The following is a 27668-nucleotide window of genomic DNA, read 5'->3' as shown; positions in this document are numbered from 1 at the left end:
TTCATCGAGTAGATCAACAAGGCGCATAATAAACCGTAGTCGTGGAGGTCGAGAGAGCTGCCTAAGGTGAGTCTAGGGCCGCAGTCATTTTTCCACAGCCTCGTGCAGAACGGTCCAGTCGGAGACCAGTCCTCTCCTCTCTCTCTCCTCTTTACCTTGTACCTCCCTCCAACTCCACTCGGCAGATATCCTGGACCCCGGGCATGCCTGTGGTGCCTTCCACCTAACTACCTGAAGACTAGGTAAGCTTTACAGCTCGTACCTCTTGGAGTTACGACGAAGGTGCTTTAAGAGAAATAAGGCCCAGAAGGTGGGTCTCAGGCAACAATGACGCCCAGTTGAACGCGACGACTCGCCACTCTTCGCATGTCCAAAAGTGTACAGACCGTTTAACAAAGTTTATACTCGTAAAATATTGTGCTAATGTCAATGCGTTGATCTGAATTGATCAATAAACCGTGTTCGTGAATCTAGTTGTAGCGATATCCTCTGTCTCGAATCCTTTAGTATTTAATACAGCTTATTAGTAGCATATTTCTCATTTGTTTTAATTCTTAACCTTTGATGTACAAATCCTTGGATATAAAATAATCATTTTGTAGTGTAATGTGATGTAAATTTGAGTGTTTTTAACGTTAAAAAATTTACGGTGAAAGATGTGTGAGTGCAGTGACGAATGCTCCGAGGACACGAAGACGCGGAAATTCCGAGATGTCTTATCTCGTTAGACTTGCAAAAACATTAGATTAAAAATCTAAGGGGAAGTCTTGGCGAGGAAAATTCTGGACAAAATTAAGACTCAAACACCTGAAATGGCTACCCTCGGTCTCTCTAAAGTCTTCATATTGGACAAATATTTTACTGAGCTACAAAAATTCTGGGAAACCGAGAAGAAGCTACAAGGTACAAAATTGCGAAGCTGTGATAGTATCCTCCTGTTGCTATTAATGATCTAAAACATTGTTTTAATTATTAAAACTTTAAATTGTTAAATTACAAAATTAAATTTGTTCTATTCTTTATTTTTACATCTTTATATATTCAATTAAGTGCACTTTTCGCATGTTGTGTTCTAAAATCTTTATATTTTCTTTTTTAGATGTAAAAATTGCAACTATTATTTTTAATATATTATTAGATCATCTTTATTTTCAAATTTATAATTTTTGTATATTGAAACACGTTAATCATCTAACAGTTTAAAAAATGTTTTATCTTTAAATTCTATTCTTTAAATTTGGAATCTCTACTCTAATTCGTACGTACTTAACTTATTTCTATAAATGTTCAATCTTTGAGTTAAAAAATTTGTGGCTCTTTTATTTAATAACGAAGATTTATGGGATAAACCGTTAAATTTTAAGTACGCAGGCATTAGACTCCAAAGTACTTATTACGACCTAATATAATTTCTATATATCTTTGCAGTCCTTTTTGGATTATCAGTATTTTTAACTGTATTCGGAGATTAAAGTCTTCCATAAAAAATTCATACGATACTTAGATAAGAAATTTGTATTATAAACATTAGGTTATCCATAAATGATTACATTTATAGATAACCTAATGTTTATAATACAAATTTCTTATTTTTATGTTTCTTGAATTCAGTGGTTAATTTATTCTGATCAATAAATTATTTAGATATCTGTTATTTTTAATTTAATCCCAGATAAGGATTTTACTGAATTAAATTTTGAAATGCAAAAATATAATAAAAATTCTTCTTTCTTAAATAATTTTAAATAAAGTTTTGTATATCAATTTTTTTATTTAATTGTTCTAGTTCTACATATATAATATTCAATTTAAATATTAATTTTAAAAACCATATAAACACATATATTTAAAATTTTATTTACAACACACAAATTATTCATTATTATGAAAATTAATTTTTTATCTTTTCAAACATCTTAAGCAAATAGTTCTTTAAATGTATTTTACTTTTATTGAAAAATTTTTCTAAATTAAAAAAATATCTGTTTTATAAATTGTTTATGGTTAAATAGCATCAATGATAGTATTACATTGAACTCATATTGCAAATACATATGATGAGTTTATCAACTCTGACACAATGTACTAAATATATTAGTAAAAGTTTTAAAATGTGATGAGAGAGAGAGAGAGAGAGAGAGAGAGAGAGAGAGAAAGAGAGAGAGAGAGAGAGAAAGAGCCACAAGATCAAGATAACTTTTTTACTTGATTGTTTCCCAACTCAGAAGCGTCATTATTCTACAGTCTAAGACATCCTTACAGCTATTGTTTCATTATAGCGCGTCCTTTACAATTACGGGCTTCTGGAGTAATTAGATAGAAGAAGTGGGAAGATGAGATATAATTAAAATACCTTCTACTTCTTTGTCATTATTAACTTCTTCGAGCAAGAAAAATTGCATAAAGCTGATAAATAATTTAGTTATATACATTGCAACATACTATATAATATGTGTGTGTGTGTGTGTGTGTGTGTGTGTGTATATATATATATATATATAACATGATTATATTGTAATCTATATTTATAGTTTAAAATATAATTCTAATTGTAGAAAACATAGAGAATATTTAGATTGTACTTAGGATTATTATATTTCAAATTTATTTACTTTAAAGTAATATTTTTAAAACATTACATTCCTCATATTGTGTGTGCATTAATTAACATGATAAATTATTGTATAATTGAAAAGTAATACCTTTATAATTCTTTTATAATTATCTAATTCTATCCTTTGACTTAATATTTTTATTTTAAGATTGTTTTAAATGTATAATTGTCAAATGAATTGTTTTATTTGACAATTTTATAAAAATTAATTAAAAATATTATTTAATAAATTATTTTATGAATTATTATATTTGTGAATATTTGGTAATTATAAAGTAGAGAAACAAACACTTCTTATTGCAATCGGCAATAACGAAGAAAAGATCTTTTCTTACTGGGATTTATACGGGGCAATGGCCTAAACTGGTGTAGCCAGCTGCAACTACCTCCATGTGCTGCAAGCGCACGTGTGCGTAAAGTAAATGACATGCATACCCGTATAGATCATACTGTGTTGCACACGTACATTTGAGTGTGCACTTTAAGTACTTTATAAAAAATGAAAATAGTACAAACGTGCTTAGTAATTAACTAAAAGATTAATTTACATAATTTTCTCTTCTTTAATGTATCCTTAAAATTTTTATTATAAAATATATTTTACAAAGTATGGTAGAAAACTCTTTATACAGAGTATTTTAAAGTAAGAAGAACACACGTTTTATATATAAATATAAAAAATATATATTATTATTCTGTATATAAAAAAATTGAAAAAATCAATAATACTGATTGATTAATAAAATATTATTCTGTATAAATTATCTTCAAAGATTAAACTCCACAGTAGATTGAATATATATATGTAGTATATATATACATATATATTCATTATTTGTATATGCCCTAAATAGGACTTCTTGTTTTGATAATGCTCAAGATCGTTATGTTTATTGCTACATCGTGGAGTCACATTATAAAGTTCCACGACGAATTGGTATCGTGGGAAATTACCATTTTATCAAGACTCGACACATGTATCTGACAGTCGTTTACTTATTCCATATATTCTGTAACATCCTTTCATTCAGTGAAAAGTTATTTTGAAAATTTTTTATATTTTTCCATAATCTTTGCTTTGTTTTCTGCAGTGCTTGAGAATGTAATTTAAGTTGATAAGTTTTTGATAAATACAACTATAATTAAATTTTGGCAAAAAATAATCTTTTTAAAATTATTTAAATAATTAGTATTATAAAATTATGGAACATTATATCAATTTGTATTTGATTTGCAATATAATTCTTTTATATTTGCAAAAATAATTCTTTCATATTTTATTTTAAAATTTGATTTATATGTGGAATAATCTTCAATATGTGCTCGAAAAAAATAGGAAAAATAATAAGATAATATATACTTTTATGCTCAATTAAATTAAAGTTTCTTCACAAGAATAACAAACATTATACGAATTTTCGAGAAAAAATACTCATCGACCAAATTTTTAATCACGTTTTAAGATAATAAGCCTTTGCATCTAATTACGATTTAAGTTTCGACATACGTACAGGCGTCGCCATTAATTTTACCGCGATTCGGTAATCTACGCGTACAAGAGAGGAAGGCAAAATATCTGCCGCAATTAATTCCGTCCTTTCGTTATCTCTTTGCCTGTGTCAAAGCATTTATGATAATATTTACTTTATTTTTTGTTTCTTTCTCCTATCTCTAATCTTTTTTTTTTCTAGCTTCTTTTTCTTAGAATTATTTGTTATATTTTGAAATATTCTCCGCATGTCTATTATTCTGATTTTATAAATCTATAGTTATAATAAATATATAAAAACTTTTTATTTATTTTATTAATTAAGTCCTTTTCACTTTATTTATTTAATTTTAATTTAATTTTATATATATATTAATGTTAAAAGTATAACGTATAATACTTCTTTTCAAAAGATATAAATATGTAAGTAAAAAATAAAAAAATTTTTACAAAAATACGATTTTGTATTATTTACAAAAAAAATAATTCTAATTTAAAAATTATAAAATATATGTTGTAAATAAAAATTAAATCTCTCTCTCTTTTTCTCTATATTTAAATTTATAAATATTTGGATGTGTTATAGATAAAAATTGATATTGATTGAATGTGTATGTATTGAATTCTTGAAATGATTAAAATTGAATTAATTTTAAAAATTTGACTTCTTAAATTTTACGTGAACATAATGTATAATATTTAATAATAAGGTTTGATAGTATCAGACAGGAAAATTATATAATAATATTATAATAATTTACACAGGATATTATGTGAAATGAATATTATAATAATGCAATTTACATCATATACATGTAACGTGCATAATTTACATATGAAGATAATGTAATCTTTCGATGATAATAGTAATTTAGTTTTTGAAACACAAATACACGAATCAAATTCTACAATTTAAAAACACATAGGCGCAAGATATCCAAAATAAATTCAAAGTGAATTACAAATTTGTAAGAAGAAGGGGGGGATAGAAAGAAGAACAAATTAGTATATGAAGAAAGGTCAACAGCGCCAAGTCGATGAAACATTAGTTGAAAGAGTTAAGACACACAGAGTATGAGCGGTGCCATGAAAAGGATAGGACTAAAAAGAACCTGTTTTCTTCTCGAAGGAGCGTTCAGCTTCTGAAGGTACCTGCGCAGTTTAATCCCTGCAGAGTAGGACCTGTCTGGTTACAAGATGCTTGGAAAGTCAGGAAAATAAGGTTTTTGTTATTCTTACTGTTCCTGTTATTGTTTACTGTTGTTATTTGTCGTATATTAACAATAATATACACAGGCGCGCTCGTATAAAAGATTTATTTTTTATTATTTGAACATATATTTTATCAAAACAATAAAATAAATGTAGTTGCGGGCTGCCAACTATAGATATACTCAGTACAATAATACATGCTATTGCAGTATCAACATTGTACATTGCATTAACAGTAAATATTATTGTATTGAGTATTTTATGTAGTTGGCAGCCTGGAATTACATATGTTATTGGCTATATTACTTTCTTTTTCTGTATATAAATATCAACTTTTATTTCTCCAATTACTATGTTTAATTTTGTCGTGATTTTATATGGATTATGGAAACAATTTGTCGTACCATTAACAACTTTATCCAACCTATCAATATAAATAGCACGAATTTTTTCTATTTGTTTATTACATAATCTATTATAGCGTATAACCATGCAGCCATAATGTCTTTCTTTTAAATCTTTTAAATCCGTTGACTGTTTTACATAGTTAAAGTGGTGAGCATTATTATAATTGACAAAGATACTTTGCATACTGAAATAAGATCTCATATAATCGATACTCTCAATAACTCTCTTACAAAACAAAACAATACAAATAAATAAATCGTCGCACACGTTAAACAACTTACTTCGCGGTTTCCAAAGAACCGGTTACATAACTAATCTCATATCTGGAAGTTGGTACGGAACAACGAGACTAGTTCCTCGGTGCGAACCGAATACAAGATATTGTGTGTCATTCGGCCAAGATTGTCAGTGTTTGTTTGAAAAAAAAGAAAACGTGTTCTAAGAGAACACTTCGAAGAAACACTTTCGATCGCACTGAGAATTAACCATAGAAGATTGCTGTTAAAATGCGAGATTAGTTGATATTAGTTGATCAATTTTGACAACTTAATGAATATTTTGACTCCTTGATCTATATTGTATAAGCATTATATGCAAAAAAAGAAAATTATTTGTGTTTGCAACATATTTGTGATAATTGATTATTCTTTTACCGAAAAATGTCTTTAAGTATTGATATTTAATTGAAAATTCTTATTATATGTAAAATAAAATAAATTTAAATATATTATATCAAAAATAAAATATTTAATAAAACTGAAAATTAAAATTTCAGTTAATTCTAATTAGTTCACAGAAAGATCTACTACAAATTTCTTTTCTGTCACATTTACAGATAATGATTAAGAGTTTAAGTTGTATTACATTAAGGATATTTCTGCAACATTTGCATATGGTCAGTATTAACAGCTAAAATTTTTATTTTATTTAAATTTGCTTCATGTTTATTTTGAGTTATATTTTGTAACCAATACGATCATTTACAACATATCTTAAGATAAACTTCAGATTGTCTTAAATTTTTAGAATTACAAATAAGAATAAACATAAGAATCAAATATCACATTTGAAATTAAATTATTATGACTTTTTTAGTGTTTTGGAGATATCTTAGTAACATTTTTAAGATATCTTAACAGTGCTATGCACCAGATAATCTGACATATAGGTATTTTCAAAATATCTCTCTGTGATATATTTTGCTGTGTTGATTTATATACATAATTAAAAATTCATGTACGCATATTATATTGTTACATATTCACTTAACAACAAGTTTCTGAATTCGTTAACTACATCCCGTTAGCTCTGCAGAATTTATTAGAACTAGTTTATGGCTCTATAAATAATTCCATTTCACTGTTCACGATTTTATGAACAATTTCACTTCACTGCTCATGACTTTATAAATATTGTTTTATTTCTCTCTCTCTCTCTCTCTCTCTCTCTCTCTCTCTCTCTCTCTCTCTCTCTCTCTCTCTCTCTCTTATATATATATAAGATGATTTAAAATAATATTATATCTACATTTTTACAGCATAAAGTTTTGTACGTGTATTTTATATGTATATAAATATTTTTTTGTATAATAATAAACAAAAGTTTGTTTAATTTATATACACATGTATTATATACACATATGTAAATTAATTGATTTGTCCTTGTACAATCTTCTTTTCAATAAAAACTTCTAATTTTAAGAAGTTAAAATATCCTCAAAAATATCTGTTGGAACAATACCTTGCCGAGATAATATGCAATGACCATAACGCACTGGTCAGTCATACATGGTACATGACTATACAATCAACTGCAACAGCGCACGGTCTCCCTTAGGTGACGGAGAGAAATCTTGAAATCCATCGAGAGCGCAGCCTCCTCCATTTCAACTTATCCGCTATTGTATCTTAGATTAACGGTACTCGAAGAGCTGTGCACGACTCGAAAGAACGCGCACATACGCGACGGATAAGAATGAGATAATAAGAAATAAATCTGAGAACATTAAAACGAGATCAGAAAAATATATTACAAAGAGAAAATATGTATCCGGTGACTTCTATGTCCCTGATTACAGATAATTCATTCTCTTTAGAAAATTCTTTTTCTTAATTATTGTAACTTACAAATACTTTAAACGAAAATTAAATAGTATTATTAATTAAAATACTGTAAATTGAAGTAATTCCTTGAAATTATAACATTTCTAACTTTTAATATAATTTATTAGAGGAAAATATCAATCACATGTCTAGTAGTGTAAAGATTTCTTAGTAAAATATAAAGTATTTTATTTTAATATTTTTATTTTTACAATTTTATATTATATTCGAGTAAGAGAAAGAGAAAGAAAGAGAGAGAGAGAGAGAGAGAGAGAGAGAGAGAGAGAGAGAATAAAACAGTGATCTAAAGTACTTTTGCATTCGGGTACATTGGTATTATCGCCTCTCAAAGAAGTTTCCTGTTTGGTTCTTGAAGATGCTTCCTCATCGAACGAAGCGGTGCACCTACAGCAGCGTTTGCGGAGCCTCAGCACGGAACTGGTGACCCTGAGGAACCGGCTGCACGTAAGCCAACCAGCGAACGCATCAGGGCCGACAGGAGGTACCAATGGACCCCTATCGAAGACCCCGGAAAAAGGTGGCAGCCCCGCTTCGCCTGCACCCGCCGTACCCCCAAGAACCACCCTACCACCCGGTGGCACAGTATCTCATGGAATCGGTCATTCTACAGGTCACACTTTGACAGCTTCCGTGATTGTTCATCCACATGTCAATCATACTGGTGCGAACACGCTCAATCATAACTCAACCGCATCGAATAATTTAATATCTGGTTAGTGCGTGAACATCTATCTTATATTGTAATAATATCATTTCGGCCTATATTATAATTTACAGATAATTTATATCATAGATTATATTTTAATTATTTTATAGAATCTTAATTCCATTACATAACAATAAGCAAACGAAACTAAACAAATCAGTATTTTATAAAAAAAACATAACAATCTTCTATATTTAATATTAAAAATTAATAGCTCTTTTAATAATAATACTATTATAATAATTAGTAGAAAAATATTTTCTTTAAATTATTCAACATATTCAGACTTAGATTCTTCGAAACGTCACAACGGAGTACCTGATGATGGGATAGTGTCCTGTGTGACGGCATTAGGATGCCTTCGGTCGCCGCCGATTTCCAGCATCATTGCCGATGTGAAAAACGCGAAAAGTAATCAAAACCAGCATCGATGTCTCCCAAAAGCCTCATCTTCGCCCGGCCCTGCGACTTCTACGGCCTTCGACGACCTCATTCATTTATCTGGACCCCTTACAGAAGACGCAGTACTTAAATGTCTTCAAGCTCGCTTCTGCGCTAAGCAGTATCATGTAAGATCAACATTTAGATTTGGTTATAAATGAATAAGTAAAAAGTATACAGTTAAAAATTTGTAATTAATTAATTAATATAAAAAATTACACTTAAATCCTTAAACAGACATTTTAATGCTAAAAATAATGATAAAGCATGACGACAATACATGGGTATGAGTTATAAAGTTTTCTATCCTGTAATTTTAGAATCTAAATGTTCAAGAGGGAATTCCAAAATCAATCGTATATATGTATACACATATATGAACATACACATATGAATGACGTGATTGTGTCAGAGAGGAATGCAAAGAGGCGGTCTCAAATCATATTTGTAAGTCTGAGGCGTTGTGTTAGTATTGGTGCTCGCAATAACGCAACACACAACGCGGCCGATACACCGCCATTAAGAATTCACCCTGTCTCTCGACTGGTTCGTGCATGCTACCCTGCCACAAGAAACCCACGCACAGGTGGCACGCACGCTCGCATTCCGATGATGTGATCAGTCAGACCAGCTTTAATTTTCATATTTTTCCTACTACACGTAATTGTATGATTGATCAGACATATCATTAACTACTATTTCTTTGAACAATAATTATTGCTTGAATATTACTTTGAAATTATTATCAATGTTGAAACCCGAACAAAATATTTGTGTTAATATACCAAAGAACGTTATTTGTATTTAACTATAAATATAAATGCACCGATTTAGTCAAATTTACTAATCAATAAACATTTGATTATTCATTCATTTATATTTATTAATTTAAATTTAATTAAAGCTTATATTAGATACTCGATTTCTCTAGTTATAAACGAGCTTTTACATTTACCACAATATCTCGTCTCATATGTCGTTCATCATGATGGATGATCCCCCGTACAGCAGGCTATCGACTTTTTATACGAAACGTTCAGTTTCTTTGAGACTGTTCCTCGTTTGGGTGGTTTATTGAGAAACTCTTGATTTCTCTCTGATCTAGGTTTCCCAGGCAAGCAAGGATCTTTTTTCTCAACGATTGCGACTGATTGGATGTCTTATTCGATGCAAAAAAAACATTGATTTTACTAACATAAATTTAGTATGCAATTTATTAGACTTGAATATTTAACTTTGATATTTAATTGACTAAATACATAGCTCATAAATAAATTAAATTATTTTTATCATTTAAACATGGATTAAAGAGTGATTACGGTCAATTATGATTATTTATAATTAATAATCAACTACAATAAAACTTTTCGTCATAATAACTGATTTTTGCGACATTTTTTAAGCCTTATTATTATAAAGAAACATAAACCTTAAAACAGATTATTGGATAAAAGAAATAACTTGTCATTTGGATATACATGTAAAAAAGGTAGATATTCACATCTTGCTTCTTCAAAGCTGAATATGTTTTAAATATATTAAAATATATTAGAATATCGGAAAATATAGAGTATATGTATATACGTCAGAACTAATAACGGTATCATAAGAAATGTGATCGTTTAAGTAAAAAAAAACCCTTCAAGGAGAAATGGAAATATTATTCCAGACAAACGTGGGTCCTATATTGGTTTGCGTAAATCCTTATACAGACGTTGGAAATCCGTTAACCTTAACGAGCACCAGGTCAGTACCATTAGCACCTCAGCTGAATAAGGTCGTCCAGGAAGCCGTAAAACAGCAATCGGAGGCCGGGTATCCGCAGGCGATTATTCTTTCTGGTAAGACTCTTAACAAATTCCATCTTATTTAGTTTTTCAACAGTGAAGATTTCTGGAACTTCTTCTTTTACAGGAACAAGCGGCTCCGGAAAAACGTACGCTTCAATGCTATTACTTAGGCAACTCTTCGACGTCGCCGGCGGCGGACCGGAAACGGACGCTTTCAAACACCTAGCCGCTGCCTTCACGGTCCTCAGATCCTTGGGCTCTGCGAAAACCGCCACAAACTCAGAGAGTTCAAGGATAGTAAGTAATTTGCTTCGAGATGTATGAGATAGAAGAGGATAGAAGAAAAAAGAAAGAGAAGGCAAAGAAGTAAGATTGTGAAAGAAAAGTTTACAGAAATAGTGTATTAATATTAATATTAAAAGCATATGTGTAATAAATAATAATATGATAATAAACAGTATATACGATATACAATGGTAAAAGACTGCATTATTTAGTAATAATTAGTAATATAAATATGAAAACAACTTCTTTATACTTTTAGGGTCATTTTATCGAGGTTCAGGTGACGGATGGTGCTTTATACAGAACAAAAATTCATTGTTACTTTCTAGACCAGACAAGAGTAATCAGACCGTTGTCAGATGAAAAGAACTATCATATATTTTATCAGATGTTAGCTGGATTGTCTCACGATGAACGAGGTAATGCAATTAATTATAATAATATTATTACGTCAAATTAACGTAATTACAAAAAACGCTTAATAATGATTCATGGTTAAAACATAAATTGTCCTTATAATTTTTGCAGTTAAATTAAATTTGGAAGGATATAATGTAAAAAATTTGAGATATCTTCAACATGGCGATACGCGACAAGATGAAGCTGAAGATGCTGTTCGGTTTCAAGCATGGAAAGCTTGTTTAGGTACGTGACGTAATATAGAATAAAAATTTTATAAATTTAATAATATTTAAAAGATTAACAAATTCTTTTGTGATAAAATTAAATTAATTAAATTGGTCAATGCTTAATTTATTAATTTTTTTTATTTTTAATGTTGATTAAATTTTTAGCCAAAAGAAAGACATGAAATTTTCCATAATCTTTCATCTTCTGTTTTTCTCTAGGCGTATTAGGCATTCCATTTTTGGACGTCGTAAGAGTGCTAGCAGCGGTGCTCATTCTAGGGAACGTCGGTTTCACAGATGGTCCTGGTGTGGAAGTGGGTGTAATTGGTGAGAACGAATTATCCTCCGTAGCTACACTCCTGGGAGTTCCTGCACAAGCCTTGTTACGAGGACTCACCTCGAGGACTCACAATGCGCGCGGCCAGCTCGTTAAATCCGTTTGTGATGCCAACATGGTACTGATATCTGATTTTCTTTATGAGATAAAACAAGAATGAGTAACGTCTATCTTATAAATTAATATTTGTGAATCTAGAAATTCTTTGATTTTGTGAATCCTTAACATATCATAAATTTGACCCCTGAGATAAAAAATATATGAATTCTGCGATATTATAAAAAATATTAATCCTTTTACAAAAATACTTTTTTTACTTGCTCTATGAGCAAATAAAATTATTAATCTCGCGTACTTTTTAAATTAAATTCTTTGATGATGAGAATCATTTCTTACATTTTAATTCGAAAATTTTAGTAATTTGAATTATTGCATATGTCAAACTTTTGCGTATTAACTTTTTCACAAATTCTCTATCTCATAATTCTCGAATTACAAAATAAAGCGTAGATTTTTTATTTTAGTTAAAAGTTTTAAAATGTTTGATATCTAACTTTATTTTTCATTTACGAAATGTTTACTGTAAATAATTGGAAGATCTTTATCAATTAATTCTTAATCACTATATTATTTTTATTTTACATATTATTATATATATTATTTTATAAGTTTACTTTTAACTTGATAATAAAAGGGTCAAACGTGTAAGAAAAAATTGCTTAACGTTGTAATCGAGTATTAACTTATAACGATAAAAAATGTATGTTTATATAGTCCAACATGACCAGAGATTCGTTGGCAAAAGCGCTTTATTGCCGCACTGTAGCTACGATAGTAAGACGAGCCAACAGCTTGAAGAGACTTGGTTCGACTCTCGGCACTCTTTCGTCAGATTCCAATGATTCCAATTCTGTTCATAATCAAGCGGATGTTACTAGCCAACATGCTTCTACTATTGGCAGTTCAGCAGGTCTTTATTACAACAAATATTACAACAAAGCTTAACTATTATCTATTAATTATTATCTTAATTATAATTTAATAATTTGCAAATATTATATAGTTACATAATTATATAATCTTGTTGCACTATTATTAAGTAAAACATTTATAAAAATAAAACAACAATATTATATAATAATATTATAATTAATAATTAATTAATTTAAAGAAGTTAATGTTAGCTTTAACATATTTAGATTTGTTTAGATAGGATACACTTTTCCTAACATTTATTTAGATATGTTTTTAGAATTATAACTTTTTTTTCTTAATCTGTGTGATGTACAAAAAGTAAAATAAGAAATTTTTCAGGTGGAACTGGATCCAGAAGCATGACTGCCCTAAATAACGCTGTACGACACGCCACAGACGGTTTCATTGGCATCCTGGACATGTTCGGGTTTGAGGATCCTAAGCCGAGCCAGCTAGAACACCTCTGCATCAATCTTTGCGCGGAGACGATGCAGCACTTCTACAACACTCACATATTCAAGAGCTCCATCGAGAGTTGCCGCGACGAAGGCATCCGGTGCGACGTCGAAGTTGACTATGTCGACAACGTGCCATGCATTGATCTCATTTCTTCCTTGGTAAGCTCTTTGTATCGAAGTCAACCCCGCAATCCTTGCTTATTTAAATATTTTAACGTACTCAAATAAATGTATTAATTAATAAACAGTTCTACCTTTTCTTTCTTTTTTTCTTATAATTTCTCAATTTCGTCTATATTAAAAAAAACTAAAACTCTAAATTTTTATATTTTAAATACATAAAAGGATTTTCTCATACTAAAATTAAACTATTATTCTTTTTTTAGTTTGATTATTAAAATTTTTGTAATTAAAAATGCGATTGTTTTATATATTCATTATATATGTTAACTAGATGTGTTCATTTTAATTTACAGCGTACCGGATTGCTAAGTATGTTAGATGTAGAAGGGTCTATACATGGAACCGCGGAAAGTTATGTCGCCAAAGTGAAGGTGCAACATAAGCAAAATCCTCGATTATTCGAACCAAGAACCGTCGACTGTAGATCCTTCGGTATTCAGCACTTTGCAGGAAGAGTCACTTACGACACCTCAGACTTCTTGGGTATGTAGAATTTTTCTTTTATTTCCATTTTGTAACTTATAATTTGAAAATCTTTAATAATTAATAATTGGATAATTATTTAATAATTAAAATAATAATAATAATGCGTAGCAATTTACATGCGACATATTATACGTAATGACCATAATCATTGATATACATATGTATATATAAATTTAAACGGATAAACTCTTCTTTGCAATTATCAAATTCGATTATTCCATTGTTAAAGGTACAAATAAGGATGTTGTCCCTGATGACTTGGTTGCGGTCTTCTACAAACATACTTGCAGTTTCGGCTTTGCTACTCACTTATTTGGTAGTGAGTTGAAAGCATTATACGCGAGCGATACTGTGCCGAGAGGGGTCAGTTTTCGAATATCGCCAACTTCTTACACCGATCTGTAAGTACTCAACGATATCATACTAATATAATATAAAAAATTAATATATTTAATTTTGTATATTTCATTTCATAAGTATTATTAATGTTGTAACATATTATTTTTTTAAATCATACTTTTTTATGTTTAACTTCAGATAAGAGTCCCTTTCTCCCTTTTTCTATAAAAATTTAGATTGCCAACATAATTGTCAAATGTTAATTGTTAGTGATAAACTTAAAATATACACGAATAATTTTTGTATTGTAATATTTCTTTGAATGGAAATATACTTTTATTAATAACCGATCGTGATAAGTGTTGCCTGCGTAATTTAAAAGAAGAAGTGCGCAGAAAACAAAAGTAAAAATTCTTTGCAGTTTGAATGGAGACGAGCCAATATCGACGTTGACACAGGACTTTCATACGAGGTTAGATAATCTCTTGAGGACCCTTGTCCATGCTAGACCGCACTTCGTCAGATGCATCCGTAGCAATAGCACCGAGACACCGATACACCTCGACAGGGGAGTTACGATGCGTCAGATACGTTCGTTGCAGGTCCTGGAAACAGTAAACCTCATGGCGGGAGGTAAGATAAGTAGACAATTTTATTTTACTCAATTACAAAATATTAATGTATTAAGAAATTTTCTATTTACGCAATAAATAAAATCGAAGTTATAGAAAAACTGTACACCGTAATTAAAAATATTTAAAACAGCACAATTGGCTTTCTTTCTAGAGCTTTCTTTTTATGATTATTTATATAGGATACCCGCACAGGATGCGATTTAAAGCCTTCAACGCGAGATATAGGTCGATCGCACCATTCAAACAACTGCGTCGCGCCGAGGAGCAGGCTGTTGAGGATACTAAATTGATTTTACAAAATGTGCAGCAGCTAAAGAGTAAATTTGGCGCCAGTACTAGCTGGGCTGTCGGTAAGCGGCATATTTTTCTCAGCGAAGGTATCAGGCAACAGCTCGAAAACTTGCGAGCGGAAACGCAGAGGAAAGCTGCAGTAGCAATACAGGCAAGCATACTTTTTTGTAATTCCGCTACGTTTTCTTGAACATTTTTAATATAAATTATTTTTTCTTCTATATAAACATTAAAAACACTTATTTTTTTAATATTAAAAATTTTAACCAAAATGCGAGACTTGTGATTATTCTTATATCCGGAAGAAAGAAAGAATGGAATTTTTGAAAATTTAATTGGTTTTAATTTTATTTCCAGGCTACGTGGAAAGGCTGGTGCGTACGAAAAAGATGGCCTTTGAGAAGGACAACCCTAGGAGTAACATCTGGCATTGGTCAGAAGAAACCTCAACAACCACCTACCGGAACCAATACCGGAACCATTCAGAGAAATGTCACTGCTGGTACAGGAACTGGAACTGGCACTCGTCCAAGACCACAGCCAATCGCTGGCACACCTCCTCCCGATCCTTCGGAAAAATGCGCTGATCAAAAGATGATCCAACAAACTTGCACACTTTTCGGATTGGATTTAGTAAGCATTTGAATAAGGCATTCTTTTAATGAAAAATGTATGGTATTCAACAAAAAAGTATAAAAATAAATATATAATAATAAAAGTAGTGTAGGAAGTTAATGTGTAATTGAACGAAGGGTAATATTTTTATATCTTTCTTTTGGCTTCAATTTTATATTTTTGAATCTAGGCATTGTATAAGAGGAAGAGGAGAGATAATGAAGTGTTATAACGTTTAATACTTTAGTATTTCAACTAGAGTCGCAAATTTTACGCAAATTTATCGTAAAATGTTGCAAGAGAAAACTTTCTAACTTAATATAATCCTTCTTTTATCATACAGGAACGGCCGCCACCTGTCCCTCCTAGTAGATCCTATACCGTGACCGGAAACACAAAACTTGGTTACCCGCAAACCAGGATTATGAAAATGCCTTTCCCAGGTAGGAAATGCCATTTAAAACAGTTTTTGGTAGATAAAATATTGATAAAAAACTAAAAGTAAACAAAGTGTTAATTTTATTTTAATTTAAAAATATATTAAATTCTTTATATATATATATATATATATATAAATTTTTGTGCTAAACACTAATGCAAATATATTACATTGATATCAAATAAATTATAAAATATTTAATAAACTTGAAATATTGGACTCTTAAAGCATTGATTGTGAATTTTTACTTTATAATTTGAAATTATATAATTAATAATCACATAATGACAAATTTCTTAACAAATATTTTTTGAGTATAATTTACTACATAATTTACAGAAGACAGTGAAGGCGAAGTAATTCTGTTGAAAGGAGAAACAGTTTTAGTCGTAGGTGCATCGCACAGACGAGGCCATCTTGTTGTAGAACACAATAATACTACATTACATGTGCCGTATCAATTTTTGGAATTGAAACCTTGTAATATTAATGTTTGATGACATTGATGATACTATTTATTTGATTTCACTTTTTAAGAAAACACTATTTATATTGTTTTTGCATATACAATTTTGAAAAATTTGTATTGAATTTCTTCATAAAAACACTTGTATGAAAATAGATACAAAAGTAGTAACAAATAGAAATTTTTTATCTTATACATTTCTTATAGAAAATAAAATTCTTATATTATTCTTTTATTAATTCTCTAAATTAATTTGATTTCGAGTAGATTCTGCGTAATATATACAATTTGTGTGTGTGTGTGTGTGTGTGTGTGTCTTATTTTGATGAAAATAAGAATCGGAGCGCAAGTTGAATGTAAGAAGAAAGTAACGGAAGTATAAACGAAACTTTTAGAAAATGTAAATTGAAACGACGAAACGTAATAGAGGCATTTATCTCTTAAAACAGTTCTTTTACGTTCCATTGTTTCAATTTACGCTTCTTACGAGGTTTGTTTATGGTTTTGTATGTATACTTTTTTCTTATATTAGATTTACGTATTGATTTTTATTCACAAAGCTAATCAATCTACTTCTAAATTAAATAAACAATATAAAAATCTTTGAAAGATTGCCAGTAATGGTTTGCAATAATTGAGACGGAATTAACGACGACGCAACTGGCACAATTTATTAAAATTCTAAATAGTTACAACGTTTCGGCGTTCACTTTGGGCCCTTCTCAAGTAACATTCAAACCACTATAAATTTGTGACTCGTGTCAGCAGATTATGATTTAAAATGCAATTACAATCATTTACAAAAATCTGTGGTAAGCGAAATTTATTTTTTATTTTCTACGTGTACCATAAATAACGAAGCTCGCAGGCTCACGTGTTGTTACAGGAGAACAAAGGAACAATTAATATCGCACTGAGTAATGGAAAAAAATTAAATTGAATATAATAAAGCACATAATGCGAAAAAACATTGCACGTTTTTACTAAAAGACAGTAACTGTCAGACTAATCAAAGCACTAAATACAAATAAGAAGAAGGGGCAGATTACGTGTAAAAGCAAACATTTATGTATATTTAATGACGCGGTTGTAAATCGAATTGGGTTATTAAATTTGAATTGGATTAAATTTGAATCAGGTTAAATTTGAGAAAGGCAAAATAAGGGCCGAAACGTTGTAACTATTTGGAATTTTATTAAATTGTGCCAGTTGCGTCGTCGTTAATTTCGCCTCTAACAAGTATATTGCTTGTTGTTTAAATTATTTTATTATAAGTTTTGTTTTACGTAAAGAGTTTTCTTCTTCTCCAAAAAAAAAAAAAATTAATTTGCCCTGATAAAAGGGATTAGTTATAATATTTTTTCAAGCACTCTGAGAGATCGTTTATTGTATTATTTTCATACAAGTTTGCTTGATCTCGATCATCGCTGTCATCTCTCGTCTGCCAATTAATTGCCATAAGATCATCTAAGAGTACACCGGCAAAAGTTAGGGTAGGTGATTAGTATTAAGAGAGCGCCAGCGGCATCACTCGCGGTAGAGTCAGCTCTAAAGGACAGTGAACTTCGTCCTCTAATTAATTACACCTCCTGTTAAACGAGCTTAACGCGGAAGTCACAGCGACCGTGCTTATCGCTCATTTCAGACACGGCATACTGACTTACCCTAAGCTGTTCGTCTTCCATGTAGATAAGATTCTCGCAAAGAAGTCTAGGGTACCTGATAACAAAAGTGTAAGCCAAAAATATAAGAATAATAAGTTGAAATCAGACAAAATAGTATTGTAATACTATTGTAATGGTATACGTTTTGAATTGATTGCGATATAAAATGATTGAAAAATATACATGTACAAAATTGACAGAGATCAGTTTAATTAGATATTAAATTAGTATTTTTAATAAATTGTGCAGCACTTATATGTAAAATTATAATTGCAAATATAATTTTTTCACATTAATAATTAATCCTTTCTACGATATCAAAATATTTTACACCATTATAATAAATATCTTTTTTTTACATGTTATTAAACACAGTTTTATTTAAAATAGTCAAAATATATATGGCTTACAATTATTTTTATCAAGTACTGTACAGACTTATTTATAAAAGTATTTTCAAAAATAATAAATATAATATGCATACTTGTGCAGGTTATGGATTATTCATGTAACTTACATGAATATATAGATTATGCATCTTCCCCCCCCCCTCTCTCTCTCTCTCTCTCTCTCTCTCTCTCTCATATATATATATATATATATATATTATATATTAAAAAAGTAAATATATATGATTTTATTGTAATACTTTTTACCAACAGTATTTGTTTAAATTTTTAAGAGGAAGCTAAAGTCTGTTTTACCAACATTCTGTTCAACTATTTAGTTTCGAATTAAATTTACAGAATTGATAATTCTTTTACACGTTTAAAGTACGTACACAAATAAGCCCGGGGACGATTAGATAAAAATCAAAAATGCAAAAAATTTTTTAAAGTTTATTTGTTCATAAAAATATTTGCTTCAAAATGCAAGTTATGTAGCTTATACGTACAAATGAATGGTGTTCCGCGGTTCGGATTACATTGAGGAATAAGACTATAATCGTCAAATTACGATTACAAGCCGTAAAAAAAAGATATTTATATGATAAAAACGCTTAAATGAATAAAATTTGATCACATAAATATGTTTTTTACGGCTTGTAATCGTAATTTGACAAATATAGTCTTATTCCTTAATTTATTCCAAACTGCGAGACACCATTTATTTGTACGTATAAGCTATATAACTTGTATTTTAAAACAAATTTTTTCATGAACAAGGATAAACAATGACTGCATTATGGACCTCAATCAAGTTTGATGGGCAGTTTAGCATCCTCTTAATATCAATTATAAAACACTGCCACAATAATATATCTGTACTATAAAATTTATACTAGTTTGTATGTAATAATTATCAAGATATTAAATCTGGTACTGTTATTACAAAAAGATCCATTTTGTAAATAGATAATTCTCGTTTATTTATTGATTTCACGATGAATTCAGGAATCAAAGAGATTAAAAATTCACATCAAATATGTTAATATAGTTTTTAAAAAGTACATGAAGCTGTATATAAAGTTTCAACTGTATCGAGAGTATGGTTTTAGAGACCAGAGCAATAATACGCGTACATGTGTGTGTGTGTGTGTGTGTGTGTGTGTGTGTGTGTGTGTGTGTGTGTGTGTGTGTGTGTGTGTGTGTGTGTGTGTGTGTGTGTGTGTGTGTGTGTGTGTGTGTGTGTGTGTGTGTGTGTGTGTGTGTGTGTGTGTGGGCGCGTGCGTGCGCATATATATATATAAAGAAATTGTATGCGTCAAGATAAATATAAAAATTAAGTATAAATACTTTTGAAAAAAAACAATTATAATGTTTTTTATTGATTTCTTTTCCTGCCATTGCCTATTCTCAGCCTAAATAAACTGATTTATCGCATCAGTAGTAACATTGAGTCTGATAGACTCAACAAGAGTTTTAATAAAGAACCACACATTTTTATTATACTACAGTGTACAATTGTAGAATTTTAGAAAAAATAGATAATTATTATAACTTAATTATTTATTTGTTTTTATATAATATAGTTTATATATAATGTAATCCCCTAAATCCAATGTTCTTTAATTCAATATCCTAGATCTAAAACCACTATCTGCGATTTTTTCCACATTAACACTCAGGGGGTAATATTTCACGTTTAAATTTGATTTAAATCTATCTAATTTAATTACATATCATATTCAGTAGAGCAAATGAATTATAGACAACTAAAGTTGAATTTTATAGCAATTCAAAATAATAGAGAATAGAGTGTAACTAAAATAAGTAGGTACCTAATGAAATGTAAAAGTTAAAACATCTCACCAAAGAAATAAAAGAAATAAGAGACTTTTCTATTTACTAAAAATAAATATTTAAATATGTAAATATTTAAAGATTTATTTCTGAATAATAAAAAAAGGAAGTTGCCAATGAAAATGTAAGTTTACAAACATGGAAGAAAATTGTGGTGTATTTTTGTGGTGTAAAAGAATCGCATACCTAGAAAACTAGGAATTCAAGAAATTGGAAATTCTAGGATCTCGCATGTGTTTTGAGCTTACCTGTATGCTGGAATGCACTGGCTTTGATGCGCAACGCTAAACACGTACCGCGGAATTCATCTCACGAACGGAGGGAGCTTTACAGCAAGACGCGAGATGGAGAAGAAGCATTGCGTTCCTCTTCTGTGTTCTTACGTAAACAGATCTTTAAGCTGGCCTTACAGCGCCGACATTGTGCGCCACGCATTTACAGAAACTGGTAAAATCAAGCGCGCAATCTATGGCTCATTCCCATACAATAATATCTATTAAAACTTAAAAAACGTAATAAAACACGAAAAGCTGTATAACTAGAGCTATTCAAATATATAGGATACATTTTGTGTGTGTGTGTGTGTGTAAAAACACGCACGATTTCCACACGAAATAAAATACAAAAATGGAGAGCTAATTCAGATCTTATCATTGTTATCATTATAAAATTAAGAAAATTATTCCTTGTTTATTTTGAATATAATAATAACATTCTGTACAAAATAATACTTTTTTTGTGTTTTATCTTATATCAATATAAAAAATATAACACTTTATAATATAAAAAATAACACTTTTTATTTATAAAATCATTTTTAATTTTATCTCATTTCAATAGCAATATATTGTTCCACTCCAAGTTGATATTATCAAAAATTTTGTCTAAATAGTTACATCAATAGTTACAAAATAGTTACAAAATATATTGTACGTTTTCGAAAAAGAAAAACACAGAAATCTCGCAGAAAGCGAGAGGAGCAGCACAACCAGGAATGAGGAACGAGAACGTGTATTCTACGTCAGGGATTCCAAACGCCACGCCGGAACGACGCAGATATGTGTTTCTCGTTCTGTGAAAGCTACGAAGATAACGATATTGAATCGCAATGCCCGGATATCGTCGTTCGACCGTCGCGATTCGCTCGAATGCACCCAACTGACCCGCTTCCGGCATCGCCGAGGGAATCCCGAGAAATCCTGGCAGACAGAGGGTTGTTGCGATCGACTCTGACACTTTCGGCGTACCATAGAACGAGAAATCAATTGGAGTCATACAGAATAATTTCTAAATATTGTATTTTTCAATTTTTAATTTATAATATCTTTTGTTCCTTATTTCTTCCATCAAATCCATGTTTAAATTGCTAATCTATTATAGAGAACGTATAGATTAGAAATGTAATGTGTTCTCGTAATTATTTTCAAATATAATCAATATCTACTGTAGTTTATATTATGTGCGTATACTATTCGAAATAACGATATTGTGGATGTCAGATCATGTTTTTACTTTTGACTGCCTGCAAAGTTTTTCACGTGTTCATTAAAATTTTCCACAATGTCGAATAAATTACAGTTGTGCTGTCGCAATGAACGTTACCCACGTAACAAAGTATGTAAATTGTAATGTGTAATTATCTTTTTTATTTTCTTTTCTATTTTTTAAATAAATATTATCTTTCTCTCACAGTTTGGGCAAGATAGCTCATGACACTTCAGAGTAGTATATATATTTTATTAAAAAAGACAAGAATTAAGTTGTGCACCTAATATTTTAATTTGACATATCATATACGTATTTTTTTAGTAGTGACAATGAGTTAAATCTGTTAAATTGATCTTAAACTTGTGTGAAAATTTAATATAAAAAATGTTTAAAAATAAAATTAAATATGTGATAATATGTGGCAATAAAACTAAATTTGTAAAATTGTAAGTTTTTTTTATAATTCTACAAATGTCAAGTACATAAAAAATGTATAGCCAACTGTTCTATAATACTATGGCCATCTTTTCCCTAAAAGTTGTGAAAGATGGCCAATGTTCATGTTTCAATATTTTGTATAATGAAAAATTTTTGTTAAGTATTTTCTCTTTAATGTCGATAGTTACATACTTAAAGCTTCAGTGAAGTAATATACCAAACGTTATTAAAAATTAATAAAAATCAAAGTATGTTTTCTGCATTTAAAAAAAACTATGGCCATCTTACCCGAGTTTACCCTATATTCTCTTGTAATAAAGAAAAATTCTTATTTTAATGTAATTTAGTAATTTTCACATAATTTGCATTTCAACGATAATACTTTATTATTGTCTGTTGCAACTATTACACAACTGCAACGGACAGCTTAAGTTGCGCAACGAGCGTAGCAGCGGCAGGTGCATCGTCTTTCGTCTTTAATAACCAATTCGTGCAGCCGTCAAGCTTTCGAACTTGCCACAAAAGCTCGATTGTTCCGTAGAACGTCGGGAGACGTAAGAACGATTTGCGAATGCCTCGCGAGACTCCGCCAATCAAAAACGGCATAATATCGCGAATATTAAATTTCTCACCGTGTTCTCTTCATCCTTTTTTCTGTCTCTTACTTCCAATGCTGCTGCTTGGAATGCTGCTTTTTTAAATATGTCCAGAAAATGTTGTCGAATTAAATTTAATGCTAATTAAAGGATATAAATAAAACGTTGAAAACAAATCATAGAAAAGTTGTACATTTTTTATTTTTCTTTAGAAAATTCTTTAGAAAATAATAATAAAATATATTAAATTTTGTATTTAAGAAACAAAGAAAAGAACTGCAAGAAAATAATTAAATATCTTAGCGCTTAGATTTTAAATTATTAAATGTCTAATTTTCAATTTTTTAAATATACTTATTTTTATTATATATTATTATTTCTCTAATATACATAGACATTATAAACAGACAGGAATTAAATATACATTTTTATAAGTTAGAAGAGTTTTATAAATGTCATTTGAAAACATTAATAAAAAATAAAACTTTTTGTTTTTAAAAATAGTTAAAAGTTAAAAATAAAAATATATAGAATATTTGTCATTATTTTACGAAATAAAAACTAAAAAAGATTTGATTTTAATCATATTTAAGCTCAAAAAGGTCAATACAGCATTCATATACATATATAAAAGTTGAGCGTAAAGAGATTAATTTCTCGCGCAGCAAACAGCTGTGGCGAACGCAATAAATGTGTCGAAAGGCCGGGCGTCCTGCAAGGCGATTGCGTCGGCATGCTAGAGGACGATAGACGGCCGATTGAAATGCAAATGGTGGCGGTCGACGTTATTTCGGCCCCGGTCACGTGTACGTGTCGGCGAGTGCGCTTGTTTCAAATTCGATCGCGCCCTTTTCCCTGGGTGTCGCAACACGCAAACAAGCGACATTTCGTTACAAAAATCCCGCTATCAAGCCGCAACTAACATTGGCGTCACATTCAGTGTCGTCAACGTGCCTGGATAAACTGTAATTTTAATTACATCAAGACTATGTGTACCATTATTTAAACATTATCCGCGACAACCTGTAGTACAAAAATTAATGATAAGAAGAATTTTAAAAATTACAGCAAAAATACAAAACTAAAAAAAAACTTTAAAAAATATTTCAATTTTTGCATATATAGTATATTCAAGATATTATTTCTATAAATTAAAACTTTCTCAGACTGTAGGATAGCTATTTAAAATTGCATAATATTTAAATTGAAGAAAAAGAAAAAAGAGAGAAAGGGAGAAAGATTACTGAATATTATCTTACTTTGCATATAACTTCTTAAAATAAAAAAGTCTACGTATGTCAATATAAGTAATTCTTTTATTTTAGTATAAAAAAATTAAGCAAATAAAATGTAATAATTTAAAATTTTAAAAATTACTAGAAAAAATTTATTTAAAGTTAATTTAAAAAAATTCTTTTATCATATCTCTTAAAGTTTAATTTGTCTAAAATGTTTTAATCGTAAAATATCCTTAAATGCAAATGTAAATGTTTCATATTTTTTTATTAAACGCAGAAATTTATTTTAAAGCACAGAAGTTTATGTTGGACTACATTTAAAATGAGTGAAAATTTATAAAACGTATTAAAAACTTGTTATTTTTAATGTTACGGTAAACGACATTTCAAAAACCTAGATAAAGTTTTGTAACACAGAACACAGCGCCGATATTGCAAACCCTCATAATGCGAGCACTTGATAAAGCCACTGTTCAAAAATTTGAACGGTAACGACTACGCGACAAATCTTCAATCGATTTTATCAGCTTCGATTTTTTTGAACGTGGCACATACAATCGGCCGAGCACAATGATAATTCACGTTATTTGACGAAGCGTGCGACAAATGAAAAACCAATAAATAGCGTAAAACACAGTCAGAGATATCTGTGCTATTGATCCATAATCGCTTTTCCAAAATCCTTTTTAATCTTTATCCAACATTATTTTATACAATTGCAATAACCGAATTTGGTTTATAAGTATTTATCTTACAACAGATATTTAATATGTAAGTATAATTTACGGCAAGACATTTATTCTATTATTCTATTATTCTACTATTTCTTATCTTAATTTATTATTCTTTATTATACACAAACAAAATCATTTTCTATTGTCTATTATTACTAATTATTTTCAATTTTAATCAATTAAAATTAATTAGTCAGAAGCTTATTATATATATAAATTTTCTTTATAAAATAGTCCTAGAAAGTACTAAAATGTATGACGAATATATCTAAATTTATCGAGAAAGCGAAAATCTTATCTCTCTGTAATAATTTGTTACTTTGATATTTGAGAAACGTACCTCTCTATACTGGAACTTAATGTTCTAACACATGAAGTTGAACTAGTTTTAGATGTACTTGAACTAGCGATATCGTAGTCGGCAGTAAATACAATCTAAAAGAAATCTTCTTTTCTTTGCGTTTCGATACATAATTTACGACTGCACGATTGGAGTTCTAAAGAAATTCAAAAGAATCGCGCAGCTTCGTGACTGGAAACGACAAAAGTAGGTTTTCACAGAGCTGAGGGACGGCAAGGCGAACAAAAAGTTTCGAGACTTTGTCATTTTTATCGGCAGTCCCAATATCCACGTCTCGTGATTGCCTCGCGAAACTTTTCTGATCTGTCTTCCGGTCGAAGATCTCCTCCATTTCGCTCGCGGGGCTTACCGCACGTAAATCACACGCTGCTGCGTTCCAAGGCTTGTGATACAGAATGTGTTAAAATTGATAGTGGAAGGTCTATACACATAATACAATAACTATCAGATTAAATAAAATAATTTACAAACATCAATAAAAATCAATCGTTTTTAACTAGGCAAAAATTTGACTTTGTTATAAATTTAAAAACTGTCTTCATTTTATTCAGTTCCAACATTTATGTGTAATTATAAATATATATATAAATAAACTAAAGTAATAAAGTAGTTCTATAGTAATAATTTATTCTATTAATCTTGAAATATTGCATTTAAAACTTATTATAATAAATTATAAAATTTTTATACATATATTTAAAAAAATATACATTTAAAAATAAAAATTATATAATACATGCACTCGAGGGTTTCCATTAACAACTGCTAATCTGTTGATTTTCGTAACTACCAATATTAAATTATATTATTTACCTAATTATTCGATATTACCTATATTATACTTTCATATTTTTATTATTCTTAAATACATACGTTGCATAATACATCAAATAAGAGATTTAAAGGATAGAATAAAGAATAACAGTTTATTCGTTGTTCTAACTGCTTTTGTTTATTTGGTAACTCATCAATATACAAATCTGCTGTAAACTTAGGGAAAATAAAGCGGAAGGTTGTCATTATATCCTCCGATTTACTTAACGGTTCATTCTAAATTATTAAAAAAATATGCATTCCACGCGCGAACAAATTCACTAATAAAATCCTCGATGTTCAACTTAGTTCGTTAATAATAATCATGTTAATAACTTGTTAACAGTCGCTTACACGCGTTTATATGAGATGCGCTCCATCGATCCAAAACGAACGCAATAATTCACCACTAATATCCTTGCCACTACTTTCCTGGACATTAGAGATTAGATTGCATCAGTTTGCAGATAATTTTGGATATGTTATAAAAATATTAATTAGTCTATATTTAAATAAATTATTTAATACTTGTTCGCAAACAAGAAAGAAATTAAATAGGATTTATTGTCGATTCCAATTATTTTCAACCTACTCTAATTTAAATATCTTGAATTACATAATATAATTGTTACATATTTATAATGAAATATTGTGTGTTATTATAGTAATTACTACTAGTAATTAGATACTGTTAGTAATTACTTATTTTAAGAGCCCTTTCATTGAGCGCGTACTTTAAGATCAAAATTATCGACAAAATATCTTTAAGTATATATAATTAAATAATAATTGCTTTTAGATTCAAAACGATCGATTTCATTAAACTATTTACATTGATATAAACAAATTCGGGCAATAAGAGCAAATTACAAAGCGGTGAAATCCGTTCCGGTTTAGGTCGAGAAGCGCAAGAAATGCGGAAAGTGATAAATGCATACAATCAATAATACATGACTTCGTTGATATGTCTACTTAACCACAATCTTATTATTGTACGTCCACTCTATACAACATTCAACAACCTCGATGGGAGACACTCGTATTTATACAGAAAAAAAATCACAGGCTTTTATAACACATCCCAGACATGATACTAGAATTTATAATACAAAAATCTATCAGTAGTTAAAATATTATTATTATCATCATTATTGTTTGAAGGTTTGTCTTGC

General features: G+C 29.6%; 1 protein-coding gene across 1 annotated transcript; it reads left to right on the top strand.

Annotated features, from left to right (window-relative positions):
- The first annotated feature begins 133 nt into the window (after positions 1-133).
- LOC105838487 (unconventional myosin-IXa) lies at positions 134-18243 on the top strand. Its single transcript, XM_028192635.2, has 17 exons — positions 134-903; positions 8202-8558; positions 8838-9121; positions 10663-10834; positions 10908-11080; positions 11328-11487; positions 11597-11713; positions 11917-12152; positions 12809-13004; positions 13349-13626; positions 13944-14133; positions 14366-14537; positions 14897-15108; positions 15290-15552; positions 15759-16034; positions 16360-16459; positions 16795-18243. The coding sequence occupies exons 1-17, from the start codon at positions 813-815 to the stop codon at positions 16950-16952; spliced, it is 3435 nt and encodes a 1144-aa protein (XP_028048436.1). The 5' UTR covers positions 134-812; the 3' UTR covers positions 16953-18243.
- Positions 18244-27668: the final 9425 nt, after the last annotated feature.

The sequence above is a fragment of the Monomorium pharaonis genome, chromosome 5 (assembly GCF_013373865.1).
Source record: "Monomorium pharaonis isolate MP-MQ-018 chromosome 5, ASM1337386v2, whole genome shotgun sequence".
Lineage (NCBI taxonomy): Eukaryota > Metazoa > Arthropoda > Insecta > Hymenoptera > Formicidae > Monomorium > Monomorium pharaonis.
The sequence above is the reverse complement of the archived record's forward strand: the minus strand, read 5'-3'. Positions and strand labels throughout refer to the sequence as shown.